Consider the following 19,385-nt stretch of genomic DNA (forward strand, 5'->3'; position numbering starts at 1 on the left):
TGTTCTTATATATTGTCTATTTTATCCATTGAAGTCATTAGTATATTAGCCATAGTTGATTTAAATTCTCAATCTGATAATTTCAACATTCCTTTCATGTCTGGTTCTGTTGTTTGCTCTGCTCTTCAAATTGTGGAATTTTTCCCCCTTTTGGTATACCTCATAATTTTTTGTTGATAGCTGGATATGATATACCTGGTAGAAAGAACTGGTATAACTAGTCTAGTCATAATGAGGTGGTGAGGTGTGGGGAGAAGGGAAAAATTCTATAGTCCTATGATTAGGTCTCAGTCTTTTAGTGACCTTATGCTTCTGTACTATGAACTTCACAAGTGTTTCTCATTCTCTCCACCACAGGTCAGACAGGATAGCTAGAATGCCCTGGAATTGGGTATTTTTGTTCTCTCTTATGGAAGGTTAGAGTCTGCTGGAACTGGGTATTTCCTTTCCTTAAGGTCAGTTAGGCTCTGATAATAAACAATAAATAATTAAACTTCCATTAATTAGTTTCCCCTGAGGGAAGGCCTCTTAAGAAGCAAAGAGTACTCTGGGTATTTCACAATGGTTCCTTTTCCCCTCCCACTGCCAGAAACATGAGAGGATTTTTTTTTTTTTTTTTTTCTGATATTTACTGTAGGAATCTGGTCAAGCTCTGGGAGATAAATTTCAAAATATTTTTGCCCTAAGCTAAGTTGCTTCAGTCGTGTCTGACTCTGTGTGACCCCATAGACAGCAGCCCACCAGGCTCCCCAATCCCTGGGATTCTCCAGGCAAGAACACTGGAGTGGCTTGCCATTTCCTTCTCCAATGCATGAAAGTGAAAAGTGAAAGTGAAGTTGCTCGGTCATGTCCGACTCTTAGCGACCCCATGGACTGCAGCCTACCAGGATCCTCCGTCCCTGGGATTTTCCAGGCAAGAGTACTGGAGTGGGGTGCCATTGCCTTCTCCGATTTCCTCCATCTCAAAATGCTTCCCCCTAGATTTTTAAACTCTGAGACTCATCCACACTGAGCCTCAAGCAATTTATGCATTATAATTTAAATACTCCTGCTCCAGCTCTGATTCCCATAGAGGCTTCTGCTCTTGGGTCTCTGTGTCAGTAATCTCTGACTTTCTGAATTTCCCTATTTCTTTTATTTTGGGGGCAGTGGTTTGCCATATGTCCTCTCTTCTCTTACATATCCAAAAGATGCTGTTGACTTTTTTCAGTCTGCTCAATTTTTGTTGTTAGAATGGAGTGGTGATTTCAAAGCCTCTTACATTCAGAACTAGAGACTGGAAGTCCTTGATAGTGTCTTTTGATGGAAAAATTATTTTTCAACTTTTTTGGAGTCTAATTTGTCCATTTCTTATTTTGTTGCCTGTACCACATACAGGGAATCATCACCAAACTGAAAGTCATGAAGCTTTTGCCATGTATTCAGCTAAGTATTTTACAGTTTTAAATCTTACATTTAGGTCATGGATTTATTTGAGTTAATTTTTGTATGTGGTGGTCAGTAAGGGTATAACTCATAAGGATATCCTGTTTTCCCAGGTGGTGCTAGTGCTAAAGAACGCACCTGCCAATGCAGGAAACATAAGAGATGTGGGTTTGATCCATGGGTCAGAAAGATCCCCTGGAGGAGGGCATGGCAACCCACTCGTCTTCTTGCCTGGAGAATCCCATGGACAGAGGAGCCTGGTGGGCTACAGTCCATAGGGTCACAAAGAATCGGACATAACTGAAGCAACTTAGCATATCCTGTTTTCCCAGCACCATTTGTTGAAAAGACTATTTTTCCTCCCCTTGAATGGTCTTAGCACTTTTGTTGAAAGTCGTTTGACCATATATGTAAGAATTTCTTTCTGGATTCTTTATTTCTGTCCCATTGGTCTATGCATCTGTCTTTATGACAGTGCCACACTGTTTTGATTACTGTAGCTTTGTATTAAGTTTTGAAATCAGAAAGTGTGAGTCTTCTGGCTTTGCTCTTTTTCAGGATTGTTTTGGCTATTTATGGTCCCTTGAGATTCTGTATATTTCCATATGCGTGCCTGCTAAGTCACTTCAGTCATGTCCAACTCTTTACGATGCTATGTACTGCAGCCCACCAGGCTCCTCTGTCCATGGGATTCTCCAGGCAAGAACACTAGAGTGTGTTGCTATGCCCTCCTCAAGGGAATCTTCCTGACCCAGTGATGGAGCCTGTGTCTTCTACATCTTATGCATTGGCAGGCAGGTTTTTTACCACTAGTGCCACCTGAGAAGCCTATGTTTCCATATGCTGCTGCTGCTGCTAAGTTGCTTCAGTCATGTCTGACTCTTTGTGACCCTATGGATTATAGCCCACCAGGCTCCTCTGTCCATGGGGATTCTCCAGGCAAGAAGACTAGAGTGGGTTGCCGTGCAGTCTTCCAGGGGATCTTCCCGACCCAGGAATTGAACCCAAATATCCTGTATTGCAGGCAGATTCTTTACCACTGAGCCACCAAGGAAGCTCATGTTTCCATATCAGTTCAGTTCAGTCGCTCAGTCATGTCCGACTCTTTGCGACCCCATGAATTGCAGCACGCCAGGCCTCCCTGTCCATCACCAACTCCCGGAGTTCACTCAGACTCACGTCCATCGAGTGTGTGATGCCATCCAGCCATCTCATCCTCTGTCGTCCCCTTCTCCTCCTGCCCCCAATCCCTCCCAGCATCAGAGTCTTTTCCAATGAGTCAACTCTTCGCATGAGGTGGCCAAAGTACTGGAGTTTCAGCTTTAGCATCATTCCTTCCAAAGAAATCCCAGGGCTGATCTTCAGAATGGACTGGTTGGATTTCCTTGCAGTCCAAGGGACTCTCAAGAGTCTTCTCCAACACCACAGTTCAAAAGCATCAATTCTTCGGCACTTAGCCTTCTTCACAGTCCAACTCTCACATCCATACATGACCACAGGAAAAACCACAGCCTTGACTAGATGGACCTTTGTTGGCAAAGTAATGTCTCTGCTTTTGAATATGCTATCTAGGTTGGACATAACTTTCCTTCCAAGGAGTAAGCTAATTACCAAAAACTAAAGAAGGAAACCATTTTGTCACCACCAGAGAGAAGACAAAAACTGTAAAAAGATAATTTATTTCAAATATGAAGCTTTAAAAAAGCAAGATTTTAAAGTAAAGTGAGAGTGACAGGAAAGGTGTAATGCTTTTTCAATGCTATTTTCAAGGAGAGGTGGCCAGGGACACCAGTGCCTGCTGCTCTCACTTCTGCTCCTTACAGCCTGAGGGACTGGCAGTGGCCAGATTCGTTCTTGGTCCCTGAGGAAGCCAAACACAGCACCTTCGTGGGTAGCATCACCCAGGACCTGGAGCTGGAGCTGGCGGAGCTGGTGCCATGCCTGTTCTGGGTTGTATGGGGAACTGGTTCCACAGGGAACTTATAAAGATGAATTTGCAGAATGGCATTTTGTTTGTGAATATCTAGATCCATTGGGAGAAGCTATGTGGACAGAGGGCCAAATGTAGTATCCACCTAGAGGTAATTGTGGACAGGCCACCTGAGGTTTTCCATGTGGATGTGGAGGTGCATGCTTTAATAAAAATCCTCTGGTCTTTGGAGCAAGAGACACAGGTTAATTTATTTCTGAATCTAGATTGCTAGATTCACGTTTCCTGGTACCAATGCTATTCTAACCCTTAGCTCCAGGGTTTATTTCTCTTTGGGTGTACAGGCACGTGGTGAACTAAGTCACTTTAACCTGAATTGAAGTCTGGATAAGAAGAAACACCAGAACTTCGTTTATGATTGACAGGCACTGGGACGGGAGCAAACCAGAACTAGAAGGTACAGTTCAGCTGCTGATCAGAGTGCTTGATGCTCCATTGTTTGCCCAGGCCGTGTACACAGTGTACTTTTAGACACTATAGCAAATGGAACATTAGTGATCATATTAAACACCTGTGATGCTGATGAACGTGTAAATGGTGAAACTGCCTTTTCCTTTGGCAATGATATCCCTCTTGACTTAAAAAGAAACAAAAAGCTTCAAAAATGATTCCAGCTCAGGGGAAATTAGGCTATTTGGTAGACTGAATATGAAGAAATGAAACCCTATGAAATTCAGGTAAAAGCAGTTGATAAAGAAGGTCCTCAATATCAAATGACTGCAAGGTTTTTGTGAGTGCTGGATATAAACGATAATACTTTTTACCAGTTAGAGGACCCTTCACTCTGCACTGTCATTGCCTTCATCTCCTTGTCCAACTGTGACTGTGGTGTCAGTGTGTAGGTGACATGCACCCTGAGGCCTCATGTCCCCTTCAAGCTGATGTCCACCTAAAAGAATTCATTGGTGCTGGACAGAGCCCTGGACTGTGAAAGCATGTCGAAATATGTGGTGGTGGTGACTGTAAGGTGCTCACCTTCCCTGTCGACCACGACCAACATGTTTGTGGAGGTACCCAATGTGAACTACAGCATGCCTGGCTGCTGCCTCCTGAGCTGGGTGACTGGGCCGTGCTGTGAGCCAGCTGGTGGCGGGGTAGGTGAGTGTGGGCCACATGGTGGCAAAGGTGCACACAGTGGATGCAGACTGGGCTATACCACATGGCTGTCTTAAGGACTCGGGGCTACCATGCGTGGCTGTCATATGAGCTGTAGCCGGTGGTGGGTGGCGAGCACAGCGCGTTCCTCATGGGGCTGTACACTGGCAAGATCCACATGATGCACACCCTGGACAAGGTGGATGCACTGCGCCTACCGGTGCTGGTGAAGGACGAGGGTGAGCCGGCGCTGACGGCCATGGCTACCGTGCTAGAGGACAGCAGTCGGGTGCCCAAGGGCTCTTTGTGGGCTTCGACGGGCTTCGCTGGAGCGGAAATGGTGTTAATGGATGTGAACATGTACGTGATCATCGCCATCTGTGTGGTGTCCAGCCTGTGGATGTCATGCTGCTGCTGTACATGGCGCTGTGGTGCTCCATGCTGCCCAGCGAGGGTGCATGTGGTCCACGAAGCCCAAGCTGGTGTGCTCCATCATGGTGGGGAGCTGGTCTTACTCTCAGCAGACACAGCAGAGGGTGGGTGCTCTGGGGAGGGACCACCCAACACCAACCTCATGGCTTTCAGCTCCGTCTTTGTTCAGGTCTGAACACGTTGGGAGGAAATGAATATCCAGAAACAAATTCGGATCTTTCTGGTAATGTAAATTCAACTTCCAAGCTTTAGGTTTAATTTTTAAATTTTTTAACTTATCTAACCATCTTTTCAAATGTCACTTTAAAAACTGTATTCCAAGTGTTCGCTAAAGTCAGAACAAATCTTACCGTTTATTGTAGATGTTTATTCTATTACATATGGCTGCATCTTGAATGGAACTTGGAGTCAAACAACAAGCACATATAGGGACAAATCATCATATTCCTTGGTTTAAATAGCAGGATACTTTTGAAAGAAATACTGAGGTAGTAAGTAGCTTTGAGCATATTTACCATAGGATCTTAATGTAGTCAAATACAGTGACATTTTCAAGTTTATTTATATCTCATAATGAAATGTCAAGCTCTGGACAAAAAATTATAGGCAAATTTTTAGAAACCATCTGCCTTTCCTTAATATTTTAAGTTTCAAAGTGGGCAATTTAAAAAATCATTTTAAGCAAAAGTAATTTAAAATATATTTTAGGGTGATATTTTAATTTTTGTATTAAAATATACAGTTATTTTTTGATTGCCATTATGGTCACTATCCTGATGCCAATGACTTTGAGTTCTCCTGGTTCTAGAAAGCTTGATGTGGAATGATTTTTTTATTATAGGATCATTGACTAGGAAACACTTACTGAGCACCTTCCATTTACTCACAAATGTTCTAAGACACTTTATTTTTATTTCTCTCAACCTTTCCAATAACTTTGTGAAGTGCATACTTTAGTCTCTCTTTGTGGATGAAGGTGCTGAGGCTCAGAAAAACTAAGTGCAATATTTTTACTCAGTTTCCTCTAAATTTCCCAAGGATATCCAAAATTGGCTTGTTCTAATGCACTTCATTGCCTTGTATAAAGTATTTAAAGTAGCTTACAATGGAAGATATTTATAAGAATTATTTTTAAAATCTGTTTAAAAGTCAAAGTAAAAGATCAAGAGAAGAGTGGGAACAATTTATCAAAAAATCAGTAATAGGTTGAGTGCAAATCCTAATACTCATCTTCCTAGAAGTAAATACAGAAATATAAAAAAGAATAAAAGGAAATTCTCTATACCAAATTTTCAAGAGAGAAAAAAAAAAAAAAACTCCTCTCTGCTATAAACTCAAACAGTTGATTACTGATCATTATGTAAGGGTTTAGCAATATACTCAAGAGTATGTTTGATAGCAGTTTTGGAAAACAAGCTGAAACATATTTGTTAAAAATACTATACTTGCTAGTCACTAAGTCAAGAGCATAATGTTAAACTTTATTTCCTATGTTTAATTCTGAAGTTACACAAGCATTAAATGAACATATTTTTGTCTGCAAACATTCAAATAAACATACAGAAAATGTCCTATGAAAGTCCCCTTTTAGAAGCATTCTATAAGAAGTTAGTATAATTTAGTAGTTAAGTTTCTAGAGATTTGAACTGATACAGAACTGTTGCTTAGAGTGTTTCAAAAAACAGGTGGTGAGCATGTTTCTGCAACTTTTCAAATATTAATTATCATCCCTCCAGGCTTTTGGCAAAAATCAGCAAAATAATATTAATAATAATTTTAAAGTCATATTGCCAAGTTTCCAGCTCCTTTAAATGTGAGGTAAACTTTGCAAGATTATAAAGTTGAGAGAGATAAATTGAAGCACAAAAGAGTTTCTCTTCCCTAATTCACACTACCTATGTCCCCACGTCCAGGCTTAGGAATTTCTCTAGGGACACTCAATATATTTACTGATGGATCCATTCCACAAGCACAAATGGAAAGCCTACTGCATACTAAGTCCTGCTGTAGAAACTAGGGACCTAGCAAGAGTGAAACAAGATAGGTGAGTCCCTGACTTCAAGGTGATCACACTGTAACCCATTTAAAATCACAATTGTGTTATGAAAAGACTTGGATTTGGTGTAGTATTGCCTTTTCAGTTTTATTTGTCTAAACAAATTGTCTTATAAAGGAGAATCTCATTCTATTAATAACTTTTTAAAAATAGGCAATATAATGCTGACTGCTATTAGCCGTAGTTAATATTCTTGTGCCATTCAGAATCTTTGTGCCAACTTTCAATAGTTTTGTCTTCCTTTATAAGATTTCTTCCATGAAATATATTCTTTCCTTTCTTCTTCTTTATTAAGATGACCCAGTTGCCTTATTTTTCAGCTTTTCCACCATTCTTTGCTATCATTAATGTGTTATATAGATTTATGGGAAAGTTTATTAATGTGTTATATAGATTTATGGGAAAGTTTATTTTTTGGTATGTTTACAATTCTAATTAGTCATTCATTTGGGAAATGTATTAACTTAAAATGGTCATATCTTCAAAAGGTAAATTTATATATGCTGAGATCTTATCAGATATGGCAGGCTACAGTTCATAGAGCTGCAAAGAGTTGGACAGAACTGAAGCAACTTAGCACACATGCAATTTGATTAGTTTTGGTTAATATTAATTATCCATTAAAGCTGGCAGCTTCACACCTTTGTCATCTATCTGAAAAAACTAGACAGAGATCATTGTGCTGTTAATACTTTTTATTCTCATTTTTCTATGAAGGCTCCAAAAATCATCCCAGTGGAAACAAAACCTATCATTGCTTTCAGTAAAATATTGGTAAAACATACCTTATTATCATTTGATTATTCAATTTCAGTAATGAATTTAAATTTAATAACTATGATTTTAGGATACTTTCAAGTTACCTTGGTATAATAATAACAATGTAATTTAATTTGTAGGGGAATACTACAAATTAGCATTGTCTAAAATATAAGGAATAATACCCAAGAAGACTATTTCTTGATATGTTCCTTCTTTTTCAGAAAACTTCTTTCTAAGATTAGAGTTGTGATTCTGTTTTCTAGTATTTGTTGTTCAGTTGCTAAGTCGTGTCTGACTCTTTGTGATCCCACAAACTGCAGCATGCCAGGCTTCTCTGTCCTTCACTATCTCCCTTAGTTTGCTCAAACTCATGTGCACTGACATGACCATTGACCTGACATGTCCAAACTCATGACCATTGAGTCAGTGATGCCATACATCTCATCCTCTGTTGCCCCTTCTCCTCCTGCCCTCAATCTTTCCCAGCATCAGGGTCTTTTCCAATGAGTCAGCTCTTTGTATCAGGTGGCCAAAGTATTGGAGCTTCAGCATCAGTCTTTCCAGTGAATATTCAGGACTGATTTCCTTTAGGATTGACTGGTTGGATCTCCTTGCAGTCCAAGAGACTCTCAAGAGTCTTCTCCAGCACGACAGTTTGAAAGCATCAATTCTTTGGTGCTCAGCCTTCTTTATGGTCCAGCTCTCACATCTATACATGACTACTGGAAAAACCATAGCTTTTACTATATGGACCTTTGTCAGCAAAGTAATGTCTCTGCTTTTTCATAAGCTGTCTAGATTTGTCATAGCTATTCTTCCAAGGAGCAAACATCTTTAATTTAACGGCTGCAGTCATCGTCCACATTGATTTTGGAGCCCAAGAAAATGAAATCCGACACTGTTTCCACATTTTCCCCATCTATTGCTGTGAATTGATGGGACCAGATGCCATAATCTTAGTTTTTTGAATGTTGAGTTTTAAGCCAGCATTTTCACTCTCTTTTTTCACCTTCATCAAGAGGTTCTTTTGCTTCTCTTCACTTCCTGCTATTGAAGTGGTATCATTTGCATATCTGAGGTTGTTGATATTTCTTCTGGAAATCTTGATTCCAGCTTGTGATTCATTCAGCTTACTGTTATTTTCTAGTATGTGCTGTGCTATGCTTAGTCATGTCTGACTCTTTGCGACCCCATGGGTTGTGGCCTGCCAGGCTCTTCTGTCCATGGAGATTCTCCAGGCAAGAATACTGGAGTGAGTTGCCATGCCCTCTTCCAGATCTTCCCAAACCAGGGATCAAGCCCAGGTCTCCCTCATTGCAGACGAATTCTTTACCATCTGAGCCATCAGGGAAGCCTATGAATACTTCAGTGGGTCGCCTATCCCTTTTCCAGGGGAACTTCCCAACCCAAGAATCAAACCAGGGTCTCCTGCATTGCAGGATTATTTACCAGCTGACCTACTAGGGAAGCCCATTTTCTAGTATAACAGTAAATAATTAGAGAAGTTAGGTATCACTTCAAAGTACCTTTGAGACTTATGATTAGGCAAGAATGCAAATGGATGAGAATGAGAAACAGTTGTTTATTTTGGTAGCCACTGTCAATATTTCTGTTCTCCTCCTTCTGGGAACACTGGAGGATTTCATTTCCTTGCTACCCTGAGCTTTGATTTTCTTTGATCAAATACATGTGAATGATGTATATCACTTCCAAGCAGAAACAGATAATTGCCAGTGAAAGATTGCCTCCTGCTGTCTTTTCCTATTGTAGCATTTGTGGAAGTACAGGTTGATGCTGAGATGCCATTGATCAAAATATTCTGGGATGCTGAGCCAACATGTGGAGAAAAGCTGTCCTAGACAGTCTCCCATAACCACAGAGGACTTTTCAGGAGTCAGAGATAAAATCATGTTTATTTAAAATGGAAATAGTCAATATACAGCAACATGGTCATTGGGGTTCCACTGCCATTAAGCTAATGTGAATAGAATACATTTTACAAGAAGAGCATTACAACATGTAATCTATACAACTGATAGGAGAACATTATTATTGACCCTTTCACTAAAGTATCTGACCATTAAGTAGATTAGATAACTTGTATTTCATGGAAAAATTATTGTGTAGTGATTTCTTTTATATAAAAATCAGGAGAAGAAAAATAAACTGAATTTAAAATGTTTTAGGCACCTCTTTTTTTTTTTTCTTGCCTATCATCCATTTCCCTTTCTTCTTTTCTTCCTTCTGGGGCTTTGTTGTAGTTTTGTGAAAGACTTGAATGGGCATTTTTGAAGAATGAATCCTCAGAGACATAAAATTGTAGGGAATTGACAGTTTGCTTTGGTAAGGGCAAAGGGTATTCTTAGCAATGGATACTATATTGGTTTTGTAATGCTTCTGTATGTAACAAATTACCACAACCTTGGGGGCTTGAAACAACACAACAGAAATTTATTCTCTCACAGTTCTAGAGTTCAGAAGTCCAACAAGGTGTTGGCAGGGCCATGTTCTTTCTGAAGACTGTAAGGGGAGAATTCTTCCTGGCCTCTTCCAGGTTCTGGTGGCTCTAGCCATTCCAAGGTTCGTGGAAGTGTAACTCCAGTTTCTGTCTCAGTGGTCACAGTTCCTTCTTTCACATGCCTCTGTGCATTTTTTCTGTCTCTTATAAGGATATTTGTCACTGGATTTGTGACCCACCCAAATCTAGGATAATGCTAAGTTTAGGTTTATCTTAATTATGTCTGTAAAGATCTCTATTCCAAATAAAGACACATTTTAAGATTCTGAGTGGATATATCTTTTGGGAGCTACTATTCCAACCACTATAGATACAAAGAAGTATCAAGCTTATTGGCTAAGCTTGGCTTCTCAGACTCCTATCCCCATTGGAGGAAATGTGCTTGCATTTCTGGCAATGGGAATCTATCTCTCTGAGAGAGGGGGAGAGATATTCCGGGTCCTCAGAAACCCTGAATAACAGAAGAATGTGCCTCATACCTTCAGACATATGATTCTCAAAATCCAGCAAAATTAGTTTATAGGATTGCAAAAATTCCCTTTAAGCAAGCCATGTTTCCTAGAGCTAATATCTGGATTTTAGGCATAATTCCTTAGTATGTCAACAGTAGCTGGTATGTGGCCACTGATTATTAAAAAAACCCATAGGGTATTACAAATATACAGTTGCACTGCAACTACTTAATGATATAATGGCTAGCCTGTAGCTATGTGAAATCTCTTTAAGCTCCAGGAGAAACTAAATACATGAGTCTTTGTACTGGCCTTAACAAAAACAAACCTCCTTGTTTTTAGTCCCCATAATTTAGGTGTGCCTGATTTCATCTCCTGGCTTTAAGAATAGATAAGCAAACCATGTCTGGCCAGTGTGAGGACCATCACCACTACTGACTAAAGAAAAGATATGTCATCTAAACAGGATCAAAGGAAGTGATTGTCTAGGACTTTTTCCTGGGCTACTAAGAAAAGGGCATTTTTCTTTCTGCTGAGAGTCACTACATGTGGCCTGAAAATAGGTAGCCTAAAAGCTACCCTAACCATTTTTGCCATCACATGTAAAAGTATTATAAAAGTTGAGATAATTTTCTTATGGCATTATTAAAGTGTGTACACCAAGCTCTTCCTGAAACTAGTACATAATTTTCCACTTCCATGTATAAAACAATAAATAATGTTCTGCTTTTTTGCTTAAGTCAGTTTACTTGGGGTTTATTGTTAGAATATGATTAATAGACATATATACTTTTATAGATGATGTGAATGAATATCTTAAGATATTGGACTCAAGGGAGAAATTAGCCTTGGGTTTCAGTACCAGGAAAAGCTAGTTTTTCTTTAGCAAGGATTTTTTCTTTTACTGACACTATAAATTTTGCAGTTAATTTTTGTTTTCCTCTTTGCCAAAAACAAAGTTTGTGACCTCCTTATTGTGGTTCAGTCATAAGATGTGTCCAACTCTTTGCTACCCCATGAACTGCAGCATTCCAGGCTTCCCTGTCCTTCACCATCTCCTGCAGTTTGCTCAAACTCATGTCCATTGAGTCAGTGATGCCATTCAACCATCTCATCCTCTGTCTCCCTCTTCTCCTCATGTCCTCAATCTTTCCCAGCATCAGAGTCTTTTCCCATGAATAGGCTCTTTGCATCAGGTGGCCAAAGTATTGGAGCTTCAGCTCAGCATCAGTCCTTCCAGTAAATATTCAGGGTTGATTTCCTTTAGAACTGACTGATTTAATCTCCTTACTGTCCAAAGGACTCTCAAGAGTCTTTTTCAGCACCACAGTTTGAAAGCATCAGTTCTTCAGCGTTCAGCCTTCTTTGTGGTTGTGACCTGCTTAGAGTAACTGAAGATAACTTTTATGCATTTTGACACTGACTTACCCTCAATTCATTTTGTTTTATCCCTATGTTATCTTTGTCATATTTTCATATCATTTGTATATTAAGGGGACAGCTAAGAATTATTAAAGTTAAGATATTCTCAACACTAAAAAGAGATCAATTGTACTGTTCTTGAATAAAAATCCAAATGTAGCAGAAAAGGGGATATTCTTAATTAAGAATATATTATCCAGATGAGGAAAATAAATTATTAATTTACAAACATCTGTGAACAGTCCAGAAAGCAAAATTAAATCCCAAAGCAAAAATTAAATATATAAATATATTTTCAATTTATAAAATATAAACTAAAATATCCTTTGATTTCTATGTGCTTTACTTGAAGAAACAGAAAAAAAATATGTTATATCCCAAAGAACTGAAAGCAGGGTCTCACAGATATTTTCATGGTGGTGGTGGTTTAGTCGCCAAGTTGTGTCTGACTCTTGCGATCCCATGGACAGAGGAGCCTGGCAGGCTACAGTCCATGGGATTCTCCAGGCAAGAATACTGGAGTGGGTTGCCATTTCCTTCTCCAGGGATCTTCCCAACCCAGGAATAGAACCTGGGTCTTCTACATTGTAGGTGGATTCTTTACCAACTGAGCTACAAGGGAAGCCCATATTTTCATACCCATGCTTATAACAGCACTATTCTCAATAGCTAAAAGGTGGAAGCAACCCAGATATCCATGGACAGATGGATGAATGAATAAACAAAATGTGGTATATAAAAAAATCAGAATATTGTTTGGCTTTATAAGTAAGGAAATTCATCACATGCTACACATGGATGAACCTTAGTGAAACAATCCAGTCACAACCAAACTGAGATTTCACTTATGTGAGGTACCTAGAGTAGTCAAATTTGTAGAAACAGAAAGTAGAATGGTTCTGAGAGGGATGTAGTATGGTGGAAAAGGGGAGTTGTTTTCTAATGGGTATAGAGATTCATGTTTGCAAGATTAAAGTTCTCAAGATATTTCACAACATTGTGACTAAAACAAACTAAACTGTATACTTAAAAGTGGATGATATGTAAATTTTGTTATATATTTTAACACAGTAAAAGGGGGAAGTGATATATTTCAGTTTAAGATAGGTATTTTTCCTAAATGAAAGCTATCAGTAAACTTAGCCTGGACAATTGTTAAAATTTAAATCTACACAATCAACAGTAGAGCCTACATTTTGGCCACATGATGTCGCTGTCTTACCACAGTATATCCTCTAAGAAGAAAAATACCCAGAACCCTATTGTAACTCCAGCGAGGAGAACAATAAGAGAAGCAGCAGGACTTGAGCATAGATTAGAGAACAACATTTAAAATTTTGCACAACACGATATTCTAGTTTGATCAACTCACTGAGAATTGGTGATGGTGTCTTCTAAGAGTAGGGGCGTGGAGGTCCGGGATCTGCTTCCGCTGCTTCTGCTCTTAGCTGTAGGCGAGGCCGCGAGCGGCCAGGTCCGCTATTCAGTCCCTGAGGAGGCCAAACACGGCACCTTCGTAGGCCGCATCGCCCAGGATCTGGGACTGGAGCTGGAGGAGCTGGTGCCGCGCCTGTTCCGGGTGGCATCCAAAGGCCACGGGGATCTTCTGGAGGTAAATCTGCAGAATGGCATTTTGTTTGTGAATTCTCGGATCGACCGGGAGGAGCTGTGCGGGAGGAGAGCAGAGTGCAGTATCCACCTGGAGGTGATCGTGGACCGGCCGCTGCAGGTGTTCCATGTGGAGGTGGAGGTGAAGGACATTAATGACAACCCGCCAGTATTTCCAGTGGCGGTAAAGACTATCCGGTTTCACGAATCGAGACTGCTTGACTCACGGTTTCCTCTAGAGGGGGCATTTGATGCAGATATCGGAGTAAACGCTCTTCTCACCTACAAGCTCAGCTCCAGTGAGTTTTTCTTTCTAGATATACAGACAAATGATGAACTAAGTCAGTCTTTGTCTCTTGTGCTGAGGAAATCTCTGGACAGAGAGGAAACTGCTGAAATTAATTTGTTACTAGTGGCTATTGATGGGGGCAAACCTGAGCTCACCGGCACCGTTCAGTTGCTTGTTAAGGTATTAGACGTGAATGACAACGAACCTACTTTTGACCAATCAGTTTACAAAATACAGTTGTTAGAGAACGTGGCAAATGGAACCTTGGTGATTAAATTAAATTCTTCTGATGCAGATGAAGGATCAAATAGTGAGATTGTGTATTCATTTAGTAGTGATGTGTCCCGGGATATAAAGACCAAGTTCAACATAGATCCTAGCTCAGGGGAAATCAGAACTAAGGGACAATTAGATTATGAAGAAGTGAAATTCTATGATATTCATGTCATTGCGTATGATAACGGGACTCCGTCAATGTCTGGGCACTGTAAAATTTCAGTAAAACTTGTGGACATCAATGATAACTCACCAGAAGTCTCAATCACGTCTCTTTCACTTCCCATTCGAGAGGAAGCTCCACTGGGCAGTGTCATTGCTCTCATCACGGTGGCCGACCGTGACTCCGGTGCCAATGGACAGGTGACCTGCACCCTGATCCCCCAAGACCTCTTCAAACTGGTGTCCACCTTCAAGAACTACTATTCACTCGTGTTGGACAGCGTCTTGGATCGCGAGAGCGTGGCGAACTATGAGGTGGTGGTGACCGCGAGGGACGGGGGCTCACCTCCGTTGTCGGCCACGGCCAGCGTGTCGGTGGAGGTAGCTGACGTGAACGACAACGCGCCCGCGTTTGCGCAGCCCGAGTACACGGTGTTCGTGAAGGAGAACAACCCGCCCGGCCGCCACATCTTCACTGTGTCGGCGTGGGACGCGGACGCGCAGGAGAACGCGCTGGTGTCCTACTCGCTGGTGGAGCGACGGGTGGGCGAGCGCGCGCTGTCGAGCTACGTGTCGGTGCACGCGGAGAGCGGCAAGGTGTATGCGCTGCAGCCGCTGGACCACGAGGAGCTGGAGCTGCTGCAGTTCCAGGTGAGCGCGCGCGACGCGGGCGTGCCGCCCCTGGGCAGCAACGTGACGCTGCAGGTGTTCGTGCTGGACGAGAACGACAACGCGCCTGCGCTGCTGCCACCCGGGCCAGGTGGAGGACCCAGCAAGGTGAGCCAGGTGGTGGCGCGGTCGGTGGGCGCGGGCCACGTGGTGGCGAAGGTGCGCGCGGTGGACGCCGACTCGGGCTACAACGCGTGGTTGTCGTACGAGCTGCAGCCGGCGGCGGGTGGCGCGAGCACCCCGTTCCGCGTGGGGCTGTACACTGGCGAGATCAGCACGACGCGCGCCCTGGACGAGGCGGACGCGCCGCGCCAGCACCTACTGGTGCTGGTGAAAGACCACGGCGAGCCGGCGCTGACGGCCACGGCCACCGTGCTGCTGTCGCTGGAGGATAGCGGCCAGGCGCCCAAGGCCTCTTCGCGGGCGTTGTCTGGCGCCTCTGAAGCGGAGGCCGTTCTGGTGGATGTGAATGTGTACCTGATCATCGCCATCTGCGCGGTGTCCAGCCTTTTGGTGCTCACGCTGCTGCTGTACACGGCGCTGCGGTGCTCGGCGCCGCCCAGCGAGGGCGCGTACGCGAGGGGCAAGCCCAGGCTGGTGTGCTCCAGCGCTGTGGGGAGCTGGTCTTATTCGCGGGAGAGGCAGCAGAGGGTGTGCTCTGGAGAGGGGCCGCCGAAAACCGACCTCATGGCCTTCAGTCCTAGCCTGCCTCAAGGTCCAGGCTCAGCGGACGAAAGACAACAACTCTCCGAATCAGAACAATTCGGAAAGGTGAGTCTTAACTTTTTCCCCATAATCTCTAAAATTGTTTTATTTCCTTTGTTCTCTATAATTCTATTAATTATTTTGATTTATAGTTGTTTTTATTTATATCGTTATCCTATTGTGCAATATGTGATATGAATAGAAATCAATTTCTTGCATTGAGAATAAATTACTTAGATGATCTGTTTACATTTTGAAATTTCCATAAATTCCAAAATTATTCCAAAATAATTTTCCAAATTATTCCTTTCACCATGAATAATAGGATTAAAGGAATGAAAAAAATACTTCAGCAAAATTTGAAAACTTACTATTACCTGTAAATTGTTTTTCTTGTATTAAAAAATCACAATTGGGGAAATTTAGAGCATGATTATGGAATATGTATTTTCAATTTACATCATTCATCCATTCTGTCAGAATATGTTGGAAATTTCCCAAATTATTCCTTTGATCAAGAATTTGTCTTTATCTGTTTATGTAACAGTTAATATGCTAGTTTTTCTTTCCATGTATTTAAAAGCAGCCTGAATAAATTTATAATGCCAGGACCTCCAAAGTACATATCATAGGTCATCACAACACATGACATCATTTAGAAATAATTGCTAATCTTACATATGTCTTTCAGTAGTAAAAAATAACCCGTTATTTGGAATAAAGACTTCACATTTGCAAAATTCTTAGTTTTAAGGCACAATAGAGAGTTCACTGAGAAAAGAGCTCCCTTTCAACTTTGTTTAATTGAAAAATCATTTTTAAAAGTCACATTGTGGGGTGGCCAGGTAGTGGGACTTTTTCTTCATACAAGTAGAGAATACTATAACCCAGTCTTTATTTAGTGGGATGTTTAGTCAGGCTTAAAGTGTATCACTGGGTTAATATATGTAGACCTCCCACTGTGCAGAGATTGACCACCTCCCTCTGGTGCCACACAGAATGCCTGTGATAACATTTTCCAAGACTGGCAGCAATCATATTCCTATGAAGTTGGAGTTTTCCCAAAAGGTAACATAAGGAAGGGCGCTAGTGGTAAAGAACCTGCCTGTCAATGTAGGAGTTTTAAGAGACTCAGGTTGATCCCTGGGCCTGGAGGAGGGCATGGCAACCCACTCCAGTATTCTTGCCTAGAGAATCCCACGGACAGAGAAGCCTGGCAGGCTACAGTCCATAGGGTCTCACAGAGCCAGACACAACTGAAGCAACTTAGCACTGCACACAAGGTAAGGAAAATGTAGTTATTCAATGGAAACTACTATGTTGGGTTAAACACTAAACTTGGTGAGTAAATGTTACATTTGGAAAGGATGTTAAAAACACTTTTTTTCCAACCAAAGGAAGATGTCTTGGGGTGAAATTACTGTCTTTTACTACTCTTTGGTCCATAGTTATTTGCTTTTCCCCCCTTAAATATATGTGGATATTGATGATTCATGAAATAACTTATACTAAGTGATCTTTATGATCACTTGGCTAATAGCTTTAGCCATTTTACAGATAGGCCAGAATATACATTTCTATCTGTTATTAAAGGAATGGAGTTTGGTGGGGGAAATAGTGACCTGCATCTAAGTATAATCTGTTCCTGCAGGAAACTTATTAGCACCTCAGAGTTGATATACCTCAAAATGCAGGGAGTATATATTTGCTGGGAATCAGAAAAGTTCATCTGAGACTTTACAGAGAAAAACAAATGTCTTGAACAGATGAGGAAAAAGCTCTTTCTTAAGATGAGTCATCACTACTCATTACTTTCTTGAGACTTGTGTGCAGAAAGTATGAATGATCAAATGGAATCTCTCCTACCAGCAGTCTAGTCACTATATTCTATTCTACGTAAATTGTAAGCTTTTATATTATATCCAGGTGTGTCCATATCTCCAGGAATCACAACAGATCATTGTATAAGCTCTTACTGATTTTTATTTTATATTTACATTTTCTAGATTCAGTTGCCAAGAGATGTCTAAGTGAGAGTAGATATTACTCACTAATACTTTATCCACATATTAGCTCAGTTTTCTAAACTCATATAGTTTCTTTACTATTACCTTCATCTCTTATTAATCATTATGGGGTCTACTCTCTTATAAATTCCCTATGGCATTCTATTTTGCAGAGAGTATACTCTTAAGTGTCATGAAATGTATAGTATTACAGTAAGCTGTGAAAGGTATCTTACTGATATGAAGTCCATGATATTTAAAAATTTTAATTTTGCCTCTCATTTTAAAACTAGCTACTGCCTTTAAAGATCCACCAAAGCACCTACTGGCATACTGATAATTATAATTATTTCCTAGATCCGTTCTTTTCCAAAATAAGTCTTAAATGTTAACTTCTTTTTCATGAACTAGTATAGCAGAATCAATTAGAAATTATGTTTTGATATAAACAAATATCATTAATTTAATTTACCTCATATTTTAAAGAAAGTTAATTTAAAATATTCACTTATTCATTAAAATTTAATTGATAATTTATTCTAAATATGAATAATAAAATATAAATAAACTGCAATGTTGGTTGCATTCAATGAGTACATGAAAAAACCTGTTATGAGAACTATTCTCGTAATACTTAAATGACTGTTTGTTTTTGGTCACACTCCCAGCAGTGGAAACAAGGAGTCCTAACCACTGGATCAACAAGGAATTCCCTTAAATCGAATGTTCGATTTCATTTAAAAAGAGTCTGATTATAAGCAAAATTTGGGCATACCCTTACCTCTCTAAATTCAACCCCTTCCCATGAATTTTCTCTGTTCAACTTCCAAACGCTCAGAGAATGCACACATCTTACTAACTTCACAGATACATTTAGTATAATTCATGGCCTAGTTTTACATATGTTGAATAAGTGAGTCAGATTCTAAAACTACTTTTCTCTCTTTAATGACTAAACACCAGTTCTTTCAAGTAACAACTTTTTAACAAATTGGAAGCCAGAAATTCATCCAGAGTGAAGATTATTAAAAACACAATTATTTCATATTGGAAACATTTTAGGATATACAGGTAAATTGAAATGTATAAATGGTATAGAGATTTTAAAAATTAATATAATTTTCCCTGGTATGATGTGAATATAACAAATTTCCAAATCAAACAATTTGCTGTGTTTTTATGCAGCAAAAATCAAATTTACAAAAAAACGGTACTGTAAAATACTGACTTTGGCTTCCCTGGTGGCTCAGTAGTAAAGAATCCGACTGCCAATGCAGGAGATGTGGGTTTGATCCATGTGTCAGAAAGATTATCTAGAGAAGGAAATGGTAATCCACTCCAGTGTTCTTGCCTGAGAAATCCCATGGACAGAGGAGCCTGGTGGACTACAGTTCATAGGGTTGCCAAAGAGTCAGACATGACTTAATGACTTAACAACAACAAGACTGATTTGTGAAATCTTTATATAAATAATAGTTGAGACAGCTAACAAAGATGCAGTTGTTGGATAAAGGACAC

At 40.5% G+C, this 19,385-nt stretch overlaps 2 protein-coding genes across 2 annotated transcripts in view; both read left to right on the forward strand.

Annotated features, from left to right (window-relative positions):
* Positions 1-231: 231 nt before the first annotated feature.
* Positions 232-5,117, forward strand: LOC102271069 (protocadherin alpha-1). The gene is given in 16 exon segments (XM_070374750.1): positions 232-239; positions 3,265-3,272; positions 3,275-3,400; positions 3,403-3,555; positions 3,558-3,638; positions 3,641-3,742; positions 3,745-3,785; positions 3,788-3,875; positions 3,878-3,996; positions 3,998-4,058; positions 4,061-4,434; positions 4,514-4,560; positions 4,592-4,908; positions 4,911-4,970; positions 4,973-5,049; positions 5,052-5,117. Coding segments are annotated over 16 exon segments (1,728 nt in total).
* Positions 5,118-13,441: 8,324 nt separating this feature from the next.
* Positions 13,442-19,385, forward strand: part of LOC102266009 (protocadherin alpha-C2) — a 209,522-nt gene continuing 203,578 nt past the window's right edge. Inside the window, exon 1 of the mRNA XM_070374482.1 lies at positions 13,442-15,927. Within this exon, the coding sequence (XP_070230583.1) occupies positions 13,537-15,927 (2,391 nt within the window). The 5' untranslated portion in view covers positions 13,442-13,536. The remainder of the gene's footprint in view (positions 15,928-19,385) is intronic.

The sequence above is a fragment of the Bos mutus genome, chromosome 7, assembly GCF_027580195.1.
Source record: "Bos mutus isolate GX-2022 chromosome 7, NWIPB_WYAK_1.1, whole genome shotgun sequence".
Lineage (NCBI taxonomy): Eukaryota > Metazoa > Chordata > Mammalia > Artiodactyla > Bovidae > Bos > Bos mutus.